Raw genomic sequence first — 17,635 nt, 5'->3', positions numbered from 1 at the left:
GGGCGAATGACTGAAGCGAAATGGAACATGGCCTGGTTAGGGCTTGTACTGGGGACCTGGGAAAACCAGGTTGCTTGTTTTATTGGCAAGTTATAATGGGGGTTTTCCTTCAGTGAGGAGGAAGAATTCAGTATGACTGTAGTAATGGGGGTGGGGGCTGTGCTGATTTTTGGATTAGACATTTTTTGGTCCTGACTCACTGTGTCCTGAGTCACTGACTATCCTGTTCTGTTTTAAAGAGCTGACCACAGGACAAGATTACAGACCTGTTTGTCTCACTCTGCCCACGGAAGCATCACCCTGCTTCATTAGCTTACATGAATAAATCCTTGACTCTCCAACTAATATGTGATTAACGCTCTGGCCCAGAATGCCTGCCATGCATTACCAAGGTGTTGAAGTTTTCTTCCCCTACACCCTCACTGTGTAACCCTTAGGTTCTTTGAAAGGGGTGATAATGTCTGCACTAAAGAAACCTACCTCTGAAGCATTTTGAAGTTGTTGGATTGGTGACCAAAATAGGCAAATAATTAATTAAAACGAATGGAAAAAAGGTTTAATTATCTTTTGATGGTTTTAATTATTTTGGCAAGAGGAACAAACTGCAGAACAAACATGTTCTAGCACTTCTGTAAAAGACTGTGCCACACCTTTAATGAGTTTTTCTCACAGTGAACAGTTTGCATGAATTTAGTCTGACTAAGCCAATTCTCCCTGAGGTTTGAATGTATTGTCTTGTTAGTTGAGTATGTCTCGTTTTTTGAGATCTCCCTTTTTCTATTAATAATTTTTGAAATATGCTATAGTTTTTATTTGGTTTGTGAATATAATTACAAAAATAATTGCAACATACGTTAATTCAGGTACAATAATTGCAGCAGCTGGATTCCGCATTAGATGAATGCCTTGAACAAGTCAGATCAACATTCACTTGGAATTCGGAAGACCTGTGTAGATGTGTTGCATAATGCTTTACATTTACAACGAATCTAAGAAAAAATGTTGTACGAGTATTAACCGTGATGTAGTACAGACCTCTGACTGAATCCAGTCTACCCTTGTGATTAGTGTTTCAGTGTTCATCTTCTCTTTTTGTTTGTAATCCCTCTCTTGCCAGTGTGCCGTCTCCCACACTTACGGCCACGCCCTGGTTGCCTGAGTCGACCGCGGACTCACCATCGCGGCCTGGTACCTGGGCCTGATGTTCCGCACCCGGCAGAGCAGCGGGGCCCTGATGCAGGCCAACGCTGGAGCCTCGTCCCAGATCAACATACTGGTGAGAGAGCTTCACCGCCTCAGCGCTCCAGACAAAACACGGGGTGTTATGCCATCCTGGCAACCTCCACAGCAACCGTTATGGGAGTGGATACTACCAACAAAAGGGAAGCAGTGCACTTTATGATCTTCTGTATGCTACTGTACTGTACTACAGCAGACCTCACACTTCACTACTGCACTGAGCAATAGGCTGAAGGATCTCCATCTCTCTCTCACTCTCTCTTCTTCTCCTCACCTCCTTACCCTTCTTCTCTCCCTCTCCCCACCCCTCTCTCCCTCTCTCTCCACTTTCAGATCAGGAATAATCATGTGTGTTTCGAGGTGCTCCTGGGAGAGACAGTGGTAGCGGTGCTGGAGTTCTCCCAGGTGCGGGTAAATGACGGGGAGTGGCACCACGTGCTGGTGGAGCTGAGCAGCAGCAAGGATGGGAAAGACCTCAAGTACACAGCCCTGGTGTCCTTAGACTATGGCATGTTCCAGGTAAAATATTCAAATATCAGGCAAATGGCACTGGTTTAGTAAAACAGTACCAGTAGGTTTGGTATAAAACAGTACCAGTGGGTTTGGTATAAAACAGTACCAGTGGGTTTGGTATAAAACAGTACCAGTGGGTTTGGTATAAAACCATACCAGTGGGTTTGGTATAAAACCGTACCAGTGAGTTTGGTATAAAATCGTACCAGTGGGTTTGGTATAAAACAATACCAGGGGTAGTTGACTCACACTCTCTGGGGTTCTGCTCCACAGAGGACAGTAGAGATTGGGAATGAGCTGCCAGGTCTGAAGCTGAAGAGTCTGTTTGTGGGCGGGCTGCTGAAGAAGGATGGGTCTGTCCAGCAGGGCTTCCAGGGCTGCATGCAGGTGAGTCCCCCTCCCTACCTGTCCTCATCAGCGCACCTGTTCACACCTGTGCACGAATATCCTGATTTGATACCTGTGCACATCTCCACCTCTGCATACCTGTTTCCACCACCTGTCTACATCTGTATGCTACACACATTTACACCTGTGTTGCACACCTGTTTCCAGGTCAGATGTAGTGCATTCTTTATGTGTGTACTCGCCCTGTATTCACCTGTATGCACACCTGCCATACTTTGCTGTTGGGATGGCGTGTTTGCCGGTGGGCTAACTGTGGTGCCTCGCAGGGCGTCCGTATGGGGGAGACGTCCACCAACACGGCCAACCTGAACATGGAGCAGGGCCAAAAGATCCGCGTGGAGGACGGCTGCGACCTGGCCGACCCCTGCGACTCCATCATCTGCCCCGAGCACAGCCACTGCAGCGACGACTGGAACACCCACACCTGCGTCTGCGACCCGGGTAAACTCCGCCCCAAATGACCAGCCCAATTGCCGAGTCCTCAGCCCTTTTTATTCTGAGACCAGCTCTCTTCCTAAACCCTTTTACACTGAGCCTAAACTTGTGTCTGAACAGTACGTCTCCTCTTCACTTAAACTGACCCTATTCCTACCCATATAACTCAGCCGAACTGAGCCTGACCCTTTTCTTCATTCATCAGACAAATCAGGAATAGGATGAGACTGATCACAGTGTTCCTGTCAAGTCCCATCCTATTCATAAACTGTTAAAACCTCTCTACACAGAAACTGTTCAGGAACAAAGATTCCCTTCCTCTGTGGCTTTTTATCACTTTAACAGTATATTTGTATTAAAACCACATCTAACACAACCTGCATTTCAGGGTAATGTTTGCAAATTTCATATTCAGTGACAAAGCTCTTTTTTGATTCTTTGAGGTAGTTTGTTTGAGCCTTTTCTTATTGCCTTCAGGGTACACACTGTCAAGTTGATGTATGCAAACATAAACCCATATGCTCATACGCACACAAACACTGTCAGATGCATGCACATTCACACTCCTGTGGTTTTTACTGCAGGTATCATGTATTCCCTGTGTTACTGATGGGTCTGTTTCCTGTCCCGTTCCAGGCTTCTTTGGGAGGGACTGCGTGGACGCCTGTCACCTCAACCCCTGTGAACACGTCTCCAGCTGTGTCCACAAGCCCAGCTCCTCCCATGGTTACACCTGCGAGTGTGGAAACAGCTACTTCGGACAGTACTGCGAGAACAAGTACGTCCACCCCCTGCTCCCGGCCCCCCCCCCTACCCCATGCCCACCACACCCACCCCTGGAGGAGCGAGCTTAGCAGTGCTGCCTTTTCATAGATTTAAGTATTACAGCAAAAAAAGCACCTGGTTACACATGTAGGGGAATTTATACTTTGTGTGTAAGAGTTCTTACTGAGCCCAGAGCTCTTCTGCTGCTCGGGGTGATGCAGTATTTATGGTGCAATTAGCTTTCAGAATCATGCACAGTTGTGTGGAGTGTGTGTATATCATTACTGCTACAGGATTGTGTGTGTTTGTGTTGAGTGTGTGTGCGTGTGTGTAAGCGTAGGAGATATATAGGCTTGGTCCTATAGATTAGCATTATGACTTGCCCATGGCTGCAGGTTATAGGAGATAATCCCCACCCCTCCCTAGCCTCTAGTTTAGCTCTACTCTACCTCAATGTACCTAGTTAGGCTAATGCGATCTCGTTAGTTTTGTATTTGGCAGGATTGTTTTGTTTGATTCTGATTAGGCAAATGTGATTTCAATGCTAGTTTTGTCCTTGGCAGGATTGTTTTGTTTATTTGCTGAACAGGTTACCCTACAAGGTTGGAGTCCTGATCTATGTGGTCACTTCTGGCACTACGATCTTTACTTCACACTAGTGTGTTTCTCTGCACCTCTGTACTTTGAACTGATGCACTTGTTGTACGTCGCTCTGGATAAGAGCGTCTGCTAAATGCCTGTAATGTAATGTAATGTAATGAGATAGTGTGGCTGGCAGCGTGAACGTCATTTGCGGTTGGTGTGTGACAGTCCAAGCACAGGCTCAATCCAGCTGAGGAAATGATCAAAATGGACCTGCTGTGAGCTGGGTCAGGTTCCAATGTCTGTGCAGCATTGCTTATTATTAATGTTATTGCTATGTTAATTAACCCTGTGGGGAACCTGCCCTCGACTGGCTTTGATACTTGTCACAGAGACAGGCTGCTGTTTTTATTTGGTGTTAGTCCATGCCAAGATTTAACGACCTGATGTTGTGGTAATCAGCTCAATATGGACCATCATTTTGTCTGGGGACTGTATTGCCAGGCAGATTCCAGAGCTGGCTTCAATTTGAAGGAGGAATTCAATGACTATTTCCAATAGTCTCGAGAAGCATTGCAGATCAAGCCCGTGTGTTGATCTTGGTGTTAACATTTCTGGTACTGAGCATATGCACCGTCCAACAGAATATTTTTGTAGACTTCAGTCTCATTTCTATGTTTTCACATAAGGATGAATGGTTGCTGGTTCCAGGGCATGAGAATGATATGGATTATATATCTTCATTGCTTCTTTTCCCTCAGGGATGCGTATTACAGTCATTTAAGTCATATTCAATTTCCTCCACAGAATATTACTTTGAGTATACGTCTTTGAAAAGTACTGACATGGGTAGATTTCTGTCTTTGTATGCATAAGTAATTGTTATGGTAATCAGCAAAGATTTGGTGAATGTGAGTTTAAAAGTGGAAAAATGAAATCTGTGCCCAGTCCACCTGTCTAGATCATTGTGACAGTGTCCTCATTTACCTGTTTGCCTACAATATCAATGTAATTACTTGCATTTACATCATTTTAATTTGATATGTCACACTCTGTATGGAACATAATGTATACGTGCACAAAAAGTTCAGAGGTAGTGAGAACAGACGCCATGGAATGTTCTAGTGTCAGTGACCTGGCTCTGCATATGGGTTTCAATTTCACGCAGGGTGGACCAGCCTTGTGCTCATGGCTGGTGGGGTAACCCAGTCTGCGGACCCTGCGACTGTGATGTCAGCAAGGGCTTCAGTCCCGACTGCAACAAGACAACAGGAGAGTGTCGCTGCAAGGTGAGAGTAACAGTCATGTGTGTCCTACCATGTGTGCTGCCATGAACATGCAATGCAAGCATTTCCTCATACAGTTGGCTTTAACTGAAGTCCATGTGCTGTGGGAATGGTGAGCCAGCAGGAGGCGCTAACTCTCCCACCGCTCTGCAGGATAACTACTACAAACCGAAGGATGGGGACACCTGCTTCCCCTGCGACTGTTTCCACCTGGGCGCCGCCTCTCGCACTTGTGACCCCCAGACCGGGCAGTGCCCCTGCAAGGCGGGCGTGATCGGCCGCCAGTGCAACCGGTGTCACAATCCCTTCGCCGAGGTGACGATCAGTGGCTGCGAGGGTACGTTCCTCCCATCTCACCCCCACCACCCTCCCCACCCGCCACTCTAATCAGACACTCTGTGTTAGGTTTCAGGTTCAATGGATTCCCAAGACCCTACTCCACACTGATTATATTTAGGCTGCAGATTTCTTATTTGTCTGTCATCTTAGTGTGTGAAGTTAACCTTGTGGCAGGATTGGCTGTATCTTCAAAGCGAACAAAAAGTATTTGAAGGACTTCTTTATATTTAGCACTTGACTACAGGATGCAACATGAAAGCCGTTTTCCAGTGGTACAGTTTTTATTTTTTAATTGCATGAGAATTTTTTTGTGCACTGAATGTCATATTATGCACTGGTGTTAGATGATTATCAATTTAATTGGGAGTCTTTTCTTTTTTTGTCCTAAAGCTGAATTGTTAACGGCCCTATTGCCCAGGCTCATTAGCGACATTTAATGACATTGGCGGGGAACTCGGTTTTAACCCACTACATCTTTCATTTCCAGTGGTTTATGAGGGCTGCCCCAAGGCCTTTGATGCAGGTATCTGGTGGCCCAAGACCCAGTTTGGTCGTCCGGCTGCAGTGAACTGTCCCAAAGGATCTATTGGTGAGTGCTGCTAAACATATTTAGCTGGTTTCTGCTTCAGGTGAAAGGTGTTAAAACTGAGACATGTCTAGTCTAAATGTCAGTTTGCCAGAGACAGTATCCATCTTGTCTGGTTCTCTTCCTGAATGTTCTCAGGCTGCTAAGTTACTTGTTCTCACTTGTTTTCTGGAGGCTGTCCCTATTGGTCCAGCTTCCTAATGAAGCATTTTGATTGGCTGGGCTTGCTAATGAAGCCAGGCCTCTAGAGGGAGGCCCAGACAAACACTGCACTTTGTTGGGAGGACTTGGCAGCGCTTCCGTGGAAACCAGCGGATGGTCTGACCTATTATGGTCTGGCACATTTTAGGGACAGAGTCGGGCAAAGGATTTCTGCGGGCCAATAAATGTGGCTCGTAAAGACGGATGTGGACTGGGCCTCTGCTTGATTGTTCCGGAAAGCAGAACAGACACAAAGCCCGAGTAGAGCAATGATATGAGCGTGGCGACCTAATCTCTCAAAGGTCCTGCCCTCTTCTCAGTTACCCCGGTTACCTCGGTTACCTCATGCCGCGCCCCTTCAACTGCATGGTCCTGGTTGGTCTGTAGGGCATTTCTGTTTGGCACGGGTGACACTGTCTCTCTTAAACAAAAATCTTTTTTTCCTTATACAGTGGACAGTAAACAACAGTTGAGATTCTGTTTCTTGAATATTTCTGCACCCCCCTTGTGCCCCCCCCCACAGGCACGGCTATCCGACACTGCAATGATGAGAAGGGCTGGCTGCCTCCTGAGTTGTTTAACTGCACTACCATCACCTTCTCCCAGCTGAAGAAACTGGTACGTCTCCAGGAAATACATGAGCGCGTCCCTCATATACACTCTGAATGCATCTGACTCTCCTATATGACACCTTGCTATTAATCTTCTCTGGATTCTCCTATATGACACCATGATATAAATCTCCTCTGATTCTCCAATATGATGACTAAGGCCACCAGTTTGTCTCCCCTGTTTTCGCGCATTGTACTTCAGTCTCCCGCCATCTAGAGGTCACGATAGCCTCTTTGTCACGCCTCTTCAATTATCCCCTTTGCAATACCTCAGTCTAAGTTGATAAAGTAATTGCCACTAATTAACAGATGATGAATGACAGTGATGTTTACAAGCAACGCATTCAGGTTGATTACTTACTGACAATGTGTACTGGCCAACATTTGGTATTTAAAAATATTGTACAGGGGCATGTTAGGTTTTGTTAGAAGAATTGGGAAATGCCCAAATTAAAAATGAGAACAGTTATATAACACACAAAAAAGTTACTTAAAAAAAAAAAAAAATCTTAATTCAACAAATTAACTAATCCTGGTCTTCAATCAAGATCTTAAATAGAATCAGGTGTCTTAGTGCTGGGCTAAGACAAAAACCTGCTTTATATGGACGCATTTTTCTTTTTACTGCAGCAATGCTCAATCTTGGTCCTGGAGAGCCACAGAGTCTGCTGGTTTTTATTCTTTCTTTTAGATCAGTGACTGATTCAGACCCAAGAAACCAGGTGACCTGAAGTAACTGTGTAATTGACTGCTTTAACTGATCAATTGCTGTGCTACTCCAGTGCTGAGTAACAACAAGAGCTAGCTGACCCTGTGGCTCTCCAGGACCAGGAGTGAGACCCACTGGTTCAAAGACATGCTTTTCGCAGCATTTAAACTTCCATCCATGTTCACTTTCCTCCCTGAATCTCCCCATATTAGATCACTTAAGTTTTTAAAAATAAATGTCTCAATTAGAAATTCAATTGTATGATTAGTCACAACTGTGTAGTTGGAGTATGTATGGGGACCCCAGGAGGATAACCATTGAAATGTAAGTCCCTGATGGTCACATGGTAGAGAAAACTGGTGGCTATAATGACACCATGTTATATTTCTCCATTGATGTTTTTGGCTCTATCTGAATTCTTCCTGACTTCCTTCTGATTTGACTCACTGATCACTTTTAGAGTGTCCTTTCTGACCACGTTCTTTGACTTGCACACCTTTCTGATGCACACCTCTCATTTTCCCTTTATTAACCCCCCATACTGCCCAAATTGACTGACAACACTGGGTCTGCTCTCTTAACTTTTCTGCCTGTGACTCTTCCCTCTCGGACTCCTCACCAGAATGAGGAGATGCACCGGAACGAGTCCATGATGGATACTGAGAGGTCCAAGGCCATTGCTCACATGCTCCAGAATGCCACCAATCACACCGACGCCTTTTATGGAAACGATGTGAAGACGGCGTACCACCTGATCTCGCTGATCCTGCAGTACGAGAGCCAGCAGCAGGGCTTCAACCTGGCCGCCACAAAAGATGCAGATTTCACCCAGGTACAGCAGCACTGGGCCTGCTTCACTTATTCATGAGGCTAACTTCCCTGCTCCTTATTAAGTTTCATAAGGTCAATTACTTTGAGATGCCCTGTGGTAACAGTGCCCCCTGCTGGCTGCAGCAACTGGACAATGTATTTTCTGTGATTCTGCACTCTCACAAGCAAAGGGATTTGATTAAATGCCACTTTTTAGCACCACATTGTTCTGGAAATCAAGAATACGTGCACTATTCCTTTTTTTAAATTTTTTTAAATACTCTGGTGGAACTGCAGGGGTGTCCACATAGTTCAGAAATGACTGCCATTACGAAATTCGGCTGAACCTCTTAAAGTGTGTTGTAGATTAAAGACGTTAATAGTTTCCCAAATCCTCATGAGTTAGTGCAAGTTTTCTGTGCATTTTTTTCTCAGTAGGTGATTTCCCCTGTTTCAGCATGTGATTCTGGCTCTGAGAAAGAGCTCAGGGGATTATGTGTAAGTAATACAGCACAGTGACTAATGTGCTTGCTGTGAGCAAGGAGGCCCAAGGAAACATGGGCTGGGATTGGAACCTGCTCTGTCAGTGTAGATTTTTGGCATGGGCCACACGTCTTTTTCTGAGATAGTGCCAGAGGCCTCGGGACCTTGCCCTAGAGCACCTTGGCAGCTCCACAACTGAAATATAGACCTACCTCTATCTTTTTGACCATGCTGGTCTGGCCATGGAGGTTTGGCTAGGAGAGAGGACAAAGAATACAGGTGCTATAGTGGGATCAATGTGCGACTTCCTGGTTTTGATTTGATATTTCAGGGCCTTATACTGTTGAATTAATTGCATTTTGCAGTTGCTGTGGTCACACAAATGGACCTCCATGTTGAATTAGAGATATGAGTCAAAGATGCACCCAGTGGCCTGTTCTCTTATTTATAGCATTCTTATGTTCTTAAATTGTTCTCAGACACATACCCAAGTAGCCAATCTGCTAACTTTCTCTCTGGTATTGGCCATCTCCCTGCCATCTGTCTGCCCAGCCCCATCTGCTGAATCAGGTGTCTGTCAAGTAGATGCACCTAATACTCTATCCCTCATTTCTGAATCACTCTTATCCAACAAATCATGTCTTATCTTATGAAGTTATGAAACTCTGGAATTTGCACATGTACTTTGTGCTAACATCAAAACTTTATGAATCTTCAATTTATGATTTATAAATCAAAAATGTAAAATACAGTCTATAATGTTTCCTAGTGTGGAGGATTATTTCATAGTATTCTGTCTTTTTGACCATGGCCTGGATTCAATCAACAGTTGGCCTCAGGCTGACTCATAATTCAGTTTAGTATTTTTTTCCTTCTCAAATGTGGATTGAGTGAATTCACAGTTAAATTGAATTGGAAAATGATCCTAGCGATTATAAAAGCAGCACCTGTATTTAACTGAGCATTTGCATTTAAAAGGACGGTTAGGTACAGATCTTCATTGAATCCAAGTTTCAGTATTATAGGTTATCATATATAGGCTTTCAGGGTTTGATGTGCAGGGAGCTGCAGTAAATCAGAGCTCATATGCTTTAGCCTTGTATCTGTGGACCATCTCACTGACGTGTGCATTTGGTGAATGTTCCAGAACCTTATCAGAGCGGGTAGCGCCATCCTGGACCCAGAAAACAAGGATCACTGGGACCAAATCCAGCGATCGGAAGGGGGTACTGCCCACCTCCTGCGGAACTTTGAGGAGTACGCCAGCACTGTGGCCCAGAACATGAGGAAGACCCACCTGAATCCCTTCACCATAGTCACAGACAACATGAGTGAGTCACTCCTCCGTTATTACTTCAAGGTGCAGCTTTTGTATGTATTCCGTGTAGTCTGCCAAATAATCTGTAGGTATGGTATAATCCAAGTGTTAAACATTTGTATTTTGGTTCTTGCTTTGCATGGTTAAATTTGTCGTTCTGCTAAATGACTGTTATGTAATGCAGTGTAATGCAAAGGTGCTAGCAGTGTCACACGTTCAGCCTTAGTAGACATTTGCTTTTACTATTTATGGAAAAATGGGGGCAGTGTAGAGTTGATGTAGGGAATTAGATTGAAACCAGAATGATGAAGGGGGCATGCTGTATTGTTAGGTAGACAGCTGTGCTTTCCTCCATTAAACTTCAGGCTGCATGAATCGATGAGGTGTGTGATATAGGGTCCTTAGGCTCAGCATTAGTAAAGGCCACTACTAAGCAAACTAATGGTAATCATAATAAAAAATAAATGGGAGATGAGGTAAAGTGGGTTAGTAAGAGCCACTGCTTGTGCTTAACGTGCAATTATTTTCTCTTTTTTTCTTGTGGCCAGTTCTTGTGGTGGATTACCTGGACACCTCCAGCCCAGACCTCGCGAAGATCCCTCGCTTTCAGGAAATTCAGGAGGTTTATCCTCAAGACCTGGAGTCTTCTGTACTGTTCCCAGAGTTCACCTTCAAACCGACAGAGGACAAAGGCAGGCATTACTCCCGTTCCCAGAACCATTTTAAACCTGTCTGCCTGCTGACATACAGTAAACAGACCTGTTGAGAGTGGAAACACTCTATCTTTGTTTGTACTGTAGTCTCTGTTGTTGGCTCATATCTGCAGCATGCAAATACTGCACTAGCATGCACATGCTTAGCCTACCTCCTCTCTATGAAAACTCTGCACTCAAGCTGTTATGCCCATGTTTCTACATGAAAGCCGAACACACAGTTGGTTATCAGTGTGTATGAAAGCTCAATACACAAACAGAGTAAAGCTGGATTTTGAAGCTCCATATATGAGCAGTAGCTCCAGGTTTATCAGAAAAGCTCCACACATAAACTATGAGATCTAAATGCATACAGCCCACACACAAGCAGTTAGTGCTATGCCTGTATTTGAAACACAAACTGTTGGACACACAGGTAGACAGATTTATAAATGTTTTAAGGTTCAGCAATGATGTAGTAAGTTTGCTACAAATCCCTAATAGTAAGTTTGTTTGACTGTATCCCACAGTGGCCCCTACAGACGAGACCCCCGCAGAGACAAACCCCACGACGGAGAAGGACGACGCGGCTCCCGCCAAGAAGAAACGTCATGCCGAGAGCCTAGCGGGGCCCCGCCCGGTCGCCGTAGTGATCGTCTACCGGTCCCTGGGCCAGCTCCTGCCCGAACGATACGACCCGGACCGACGGAGCATGAGGTTCGACCCCCCCCCCCCCCAGGGCAAAATACACCTTGGGCTCTGGCACTGATACCTACAGCACCGCTCTATATCCCAGGCCTGCAGTGATATATGCAGACTCTAGGGCATAACCCAGAGTTATACTGTCATTCCTGAGTCTCACCAACAGCCTCACAACTGCTGGTCTGAATCAGACACTCTTTATCGTAGCCTGTTAATCTAAATCAGTCCCATATACACTGCAGACAGGAGAAACAGCAGTGGTGGAAGAAATAGATTTTTCCCTCATGAAAATGTCAAACCGTTTGACAGCGCTTATATACAATATCTGCTTCTCGGCTCTGACTTTTATATGGGGGCAGCAAATTCAGCCGCTTGGCCGGTTGCCAGGAGACAGGAACAGCTGAGAATGTGTGCTTATCTCCCGTCCCTGCGCAGGCTGCCCAACCGTCCCATCATCAACACCCCCATCGTGAGCGCCATGGTCTACAGTGAGGAGGGGTCCCTGCCCACCCCCCTGGAGAGCCCCATCACCTTGGACTACCGGCTTCTGGAAACAGAGGAGCGAACCAAGCCCGTCTGCGTCTTTTGGAACCACTCCATTGGGTGAGTCTGCTCCCTCACAGTCAACGTTCTCTCAACGTTCACGCAACGTTCACACAATGTTCACTCAGCATTCTCATATAAAATACAGAGAGGAGCCTTTCATATGCTAACATGCTGTAACATTCAAATAGCATTCCCATGTGTTACACAGATGAGCTCTGTTGTGCAGAAGATACACTGGCACATAGAGATGAGCTTGCTGTCATGCAGAACATTAATATACTGTAACTCTGATACGACATTCTCATATGCTGCGCAGAGATGAGTCTGCTCTCTTATTCATCTAAAATTCTCTTGACATTGACATAAACCACCCACACCCGAGATGCTATGCATTGGGTTAATGATCCCTGCTGATGTGTTTCGGTTCAGAATTGGAGAGAGGGGGGGCTGGTCATCAAAGGGGTGCGAGCTGGTGTTCCGGAACAGCACCCACATCAGCTGCCAGTGCAACCACATGACCAGCTTTGCCGTGCTCATGGACATCTCCACCCGAGAGGTACCGTGTCGCTTCCTCTAGATCTCCTAACATCCAAAGAAATGTGTGAAATCTTAACCACCAGGAAGCTGTGTCTTAAAGTCCCCCAACCCCCCAAAATATCTGTCTCCCCCCCCCCCCAGCAGCACGGGGACGTTCTTCCCCTGAAGATCGTCACCTACACCACAGTGTCGGTGTCTCTGATGGCGCTGCTCCTCACCTTCATCCTGCTGGCCATCATCCACAAGCTGCGCTCCAACCTGCACAGCATCCACAAGAACCTGGTGGTGGCGCTCTTCTTCTCCGAGCTCATCTTCCTCATCGGCATCAACCAGACCGAGAACCCGGTGAGCTCTTTCAGTCGGTTGGCAGTCATTTAGGACATTGTAGTGTCTTCAGATGCCCGCGTAAGAGTCAGAATAACATAATCTCTGTGACACGCTGCCTGCTTTCTGTCAGGTTTGAGCACGAGCGGCTAACGTGTTTTCTGTGTATCGGGTGTGCATTCTTTCTTGCGCAGGTGTGTATGCGGTTTCTTTTATACTGACTAATGCCTCCTCATTCCTTAATTATGAGCTTTAGATATTTACAATGCGCAGATTACAGCGCTAATGCACGGGAAACTCGGGTTATAAACAAATTGATGGGATTAGAGAGGAACGGGATTGAGTCCCACATCCCGCTGCGTGCCGTCGTGAAATCAGGAATTCCAGTCTGAGCTTGGCTCATAAGACAGGCCTCACAGCCCACCAGACTAATGCACAGGGCTGAAATATAGGCTGGTTGTCGGTTGTCGGAACATTATATAGTAATAACTTGATATTTACTTAATGATCTTTGCTCACATGGGGGCAGATTTCATTTTATGGGGTTTAGGCTGAGATTCGCCTCTCGTTGTGCTGTGGCCCGTTTCGATGCCAGGGCGGGCACCGGGTGCGCGCGACGGCGTGAGCCGCGGGCACGCAGGCGGCGGGCAGAAACGCGCCGGGCACGGAGCATCTTTCCCCGTCGCCTGCGGCCGTGCCGAACCTGCAGCCCGGCTGGGCGGTTAATGCCGGCTAATGCCGGGGTTTAAGGCTGGGGATCCCGCGCTGCGATAGCCGGGATGCTGAATGCCTGTAAGGAACAGCGGCGGACGCTTTGTTTGCGCAGAGCATCACGGACGTGCGATGGCAGGAGATTAGCTTCCCTCTGAGCCGTCTGACAACACCTGGGCTTTACCTGAGTCTGCGAATGCGTCGCATTGCTTTTAAAGATTAGGAATAACTGGAGGCTTAATATTGCTTAAGGATGCCTGCAAAAATGTATGTTCTGTTTGTTTTGCAAATATTGGGTGAAATCAACATAGGAAAAGGCCTGTGGGTTATGTGTTTGTACAATTTCTTTTCTTTTTGTGAAATGCATGACTCAACCCTTTTGCTTAAGAAATATGTTTAAGTGAACTGTTTGGGTTTTTTTCCCCTTTAAACATAACTATGTTTGTTTCAAATTGCTGCCCGGTCAGTATACGTCAATCAAAAAAAAAAATTCTCTGTGCAAGTTTGCACAAGCCAAGTGAGTGCAGTTTTCCAAAGTGCAATAATGGTTGGCTGTTTATGTTTTTCGGATAATTAAACGTATCATACAGTGCCACTGTCAGTGCTGGAGACGAGCCTAAATCTCTTACACTCACTCACCTCATGCACATTTATCTGTATGATTCAATCACACATTTGCCTATATGATGGGGGATTCAATGATGTACACTCAACTGTTTTAGAGTCTGCAATAATTGGCTCATGCCTTCACCTGTATTAGAGAGAGCCTGTGATGATTGGCTTAAGCCCAGTCAGGCCCACCCTTCTGATCTCGGATTAGGGCAGGATGCAGATCAGCCGATGTAGGATTAATGCCATCTTCGCCTTTCATTTCGGCTCTCCCTCGCTCCCGCCCTCCGTTCCTCCCTCGCTCTCCAAAGTAATTAGTTAGACGGGCCCTCCAGGCTCACAGGACAGGCAAGCCCTGACTGGTGCTTTGGGCTGCTGGGAGCCTGACTGCAGGGTGTCAGCCCCCCCTGCTGCCAGGCAGTGCGGTTTTGGTGGGAGGGGTGGTGTGGTGGGGTGGAGGGGTGCAGGCTGGATTTTGGTTAGTACTATGCCACGCTCAGTGCTTATAATAAAGAGCCAGATTGATTGTGGTTCTTGGTAGTCACTTGTCTTCAGTGGGCTGAAATCTGGAGTTCTACACTATGGAATGCTGTCAGTCACAAACAGCCTGGAATGATCCCTGGATTTATGTCCACTCTGATTCATCTGCAGGATTTGAAGGCGTTTCCATGTCATTAATTCTGAGTAGGAGAGAGGAATTCTAAATTCTTTCTGTCAAAAGCAGGATTATAGCCTGGTCTTTAATTTAGACTGAAATTAAATGAAAGCATTCATTTCTTTCATGCAAAAAATGTGCCCACCTCATTGATCACAAAAAATGAGTCCCTAAGCTTTATTTATAGAGAAAAAGGATTGAAATTAATAATGAGTCAAACTTAAAGACTCACAGTAAAATACACCCGCTTCATCCGCTGTAAGAAAGATGTGGATGCTGTGGGTTGCACTTTGATTGGTCTATTTTTGACCTTTGACCTGTGGACCCTTCCAGTTCGTGTGCACGGTGATTGCCATCCTGCTGCACTACTTCTACATGTGCACCTTTGCCTGGATGTTTGTGGAGGGCCTGCACATCTACCGCATGCTGACCGAGGTGCGCAACATCAACCACGGCCACATGCGCTTCTACTACGCCATCGGCTGGGGCATCCCTGCCGTAATCACCGGTAAGGCCTGCCTGCGTCGCCGCTGCCACCGCCATTTTGGCTCTTTGCTGTCAGTTCCCCTCCAGATATGGCAATCCTTGTGGGAAATGTAGACTGGATTTTTTTTTTTAATGTTGTTTCATAATGTTGTAGCATTATCTCCCCCTGGAAGACTTCCTCTCCCTGTGATTAGAGCCGCTGATTCCTGTCATTGAGTGTACTGTGGTGTCAGATGGCTTGTTGGCACACGCTCAAAGCCAGGGGAATAACACCATGAGCACAGAGAATAGGGAAGGCCTCTTTTCTCCCTGCTTTTAGGAAAACAGGTGGATCTGTTTACAGCATGAGGAGCCTCCAGTGTCTTTGTTTTTTTTAATTTATCTGTGTCTGCTCTCAGGCCTGGCCGTTGGGTTGGACCCGCAGGGCTATGGGAACCCGAACTTCTGCTGGCTGTCCGTCCACGACACTCTGATCTGGAGCTTTGCTGGGCCCATCTCCATTGTCGTTCTGGTGAGTCTGAGAGGGTTCAGGAGCTGTACAGCTGTGGGTCTACCCACCTGAGCACTTAATCCGCTGGCTTATTTTTCAGAGTCTCTCTTCCCTCCCTCCCTACTCTCTCTCTCTCTCTCTCTCTCTCTCGCTCTCTCACTCTCTCTTTGTTTCTCTCTTTCCTTTACAAAAAAAAACAAAGAGAATAGTGTTACTCAATGTCTGGGTTTACAGAGACCCGAATGCCTTTATCCGTAAACATTCCCTTTTAGAGATTTATTCTGGTTTGACAGAATTTGTCTTGCTTAAAGTGTGTTACCTTCCTCCTGCAGGTCAACATAGTGATATTTGTGCTGGCAGCGAAGGCCTCGTGTGGAAGAAGGCACCGAACGTTCGAGAAATCCGGGGCCATGTGAGTGCTGAGCTCCGAGCCTTTCTGTCAATCCAGGAGTTTATACAGGCAGAGTAATTACCTCTGACTGGTTTATCCCTTTCTGCTCCATTCTAGCTTGGCCCTACGTACAGCGTTCGTTCTCCTGCTGCTCATTAGCGCCACCTGGCTGCTGGGCCTGATGGCGGTCAACAACGACGTCATGGCCTTCCATTACCTCTTCGCCATCTTCAGCTGCCTGCAGGTATGGGATGAGTTCCCGGATAGGGTGTGATTGGATGACTGGTGCACCTAAGTCACAGTGAGGACACCAGTCAGTAGCGCTGGGTCACATGTCAGTTGTGATGCCTGTTGCTACAAGTTTGCGGTGCTATTATCTGTAATATCGCTGGCAAGCAGCATGGATTAATTCCTCCGCCTACCTCTGTTTACATCCCATTTAAACTTTCAAAAACACAATTAATTATGTCAAAGCTCATCTTACAACAGTTATGGGTAACCAGTTTAGCATGAAATAAAAGATCCCTTCATTTAAGCTGACTCGACACTTATGGCATCAAAATAATTTGACAGGTGGAGGCAAGAACTGTTTTTGTTGTTACGGAGGATTAGACTTTTCAATATAAACAATCTATAAAATTTCTACCTTCCAGAGCTTGGTTGGAAATCCTAGTCCTACTGACTCATCCTTCAACCTGAGCTCTAAATATACTTGATAAGTGTAGATAGAAAAAAGGTATAGGCTCTGTTATTTGGGGGGGGTTAGTGGTCAATGGATAGTACCAATTGATATAAGACTGATAAAGCATTGCTTACCTGCAGTGGAGTGACAGAGTAATGTTTAGTGCAGAGAGACCGGAATGAATCATTAAGTTCTCTCTGCTTGTGAATAAATGAGTGATTCAGTATGTGTACAAAGTCAACAGTGGCACTGACCTTCTTCATCATTCCTTTTAGGGAATTTTCATATTCTTCTTCCACTGCATCTTCAACAAAGAAGTGAGGAAGGGTCTGAAGAATGTCTTCACGGGGAAGAAGCCTCTGCCAGATGAGACCACCACCACACGCGCCACACTGTTAACTGTAATACTTTGCTTTGTGTACATTCAGAGAGGGACAGAGTGTGTTCTCCAGACCACACACAAACCTTATCAAAGTACAATTGGACGTGTGTTTAAATCTACCCTGAAGAATTTCATACAAGCAC

The 17,635-nt window shown here is 45.9% G+C and overlaps 1 protein-coding gene across 1 annotated transcript in view; it reads left to right on the top strand.

Annotated features, from left to right (window-relative positions):
• The window catches only part of LOC135259201 (cadherin EGF LAG seven-pass G-type receptor 1-like), an 84,619-nt gene that overhangs the window by 60,060 nt on the left and 6,924 nt on the right, over positions 1 to 17,635 (top strand). The window contains 21 exon segments of the mRNA XM_064343275.1: positions 1,118 to 1,276; positions 1,573 to 1,758; positions 2,026 to 2,139; positions 2,427 to 2,601; positions 3,232 to 3,373; positions 5,111 to 5,231; positions 5,382 to 5,565; positions 6,055 to 6,156; positions 6,878 to 6,972; positions 8,297 to 8,506; positions 10,115 to 10,298; positions 10,834 to 10,977; positions 11,508 to 11,694; positions 12,115 to 12,282; positions 12,655 to 12,781; positions 12,907 to 13,107; positions 15,395 to 15,569; positions 15,946 to 16,058; positions 16,370 to 16,449; positions 16,546 to 16,672; positions 17,386 to 17,511. Coding sequence (XP_064199345.1) covers positions 1,118 to 1,276; positions 1,573 to 1,758; positions 2,026 to 2,139; positions 2,427 to 2,601; positions 3,232 to 3,373; positions 5,111 to 5,231; positions 5,382 to 5,565; positions 6,055 to 6,156; positions 6,878 to 6,972; positions 8,297 to 8,506; positions 10,115 to 10,298; positions 10,834 to 10,977; positions 11,508 to 11,694; positions 12,115 to 12,282; positions 12,655 to 12,781; positions 12,907 to 13,107; positions 15,395 to 15,569; positions 15,946 to 16,058; positions 16,370 to 16,449; positions 16,546 to 16,672; positions 17,386 to 17,511 — 3,120 coding nt within the window.

This window comes from Anguilla rostrata, chromosome 7, assembly GCF_018555375.3.
Source record: "Anguilla rostrata isolate EN2019 chromosome 7, ASM1855537v3, whole genome shotgun sequence".
In the NCBI taxonomy this organism is placed as follows: Eukaryota; Metazoa; Chordata; class Actinopteri; order Anguilliformes; family Anguillidae; genus Anguilla; species Anguilla rostrata.
Note: the sequence above shows the minus strand (reverse complement) of the source record. Positions and strands in the feature narration are given on the sequence as shown.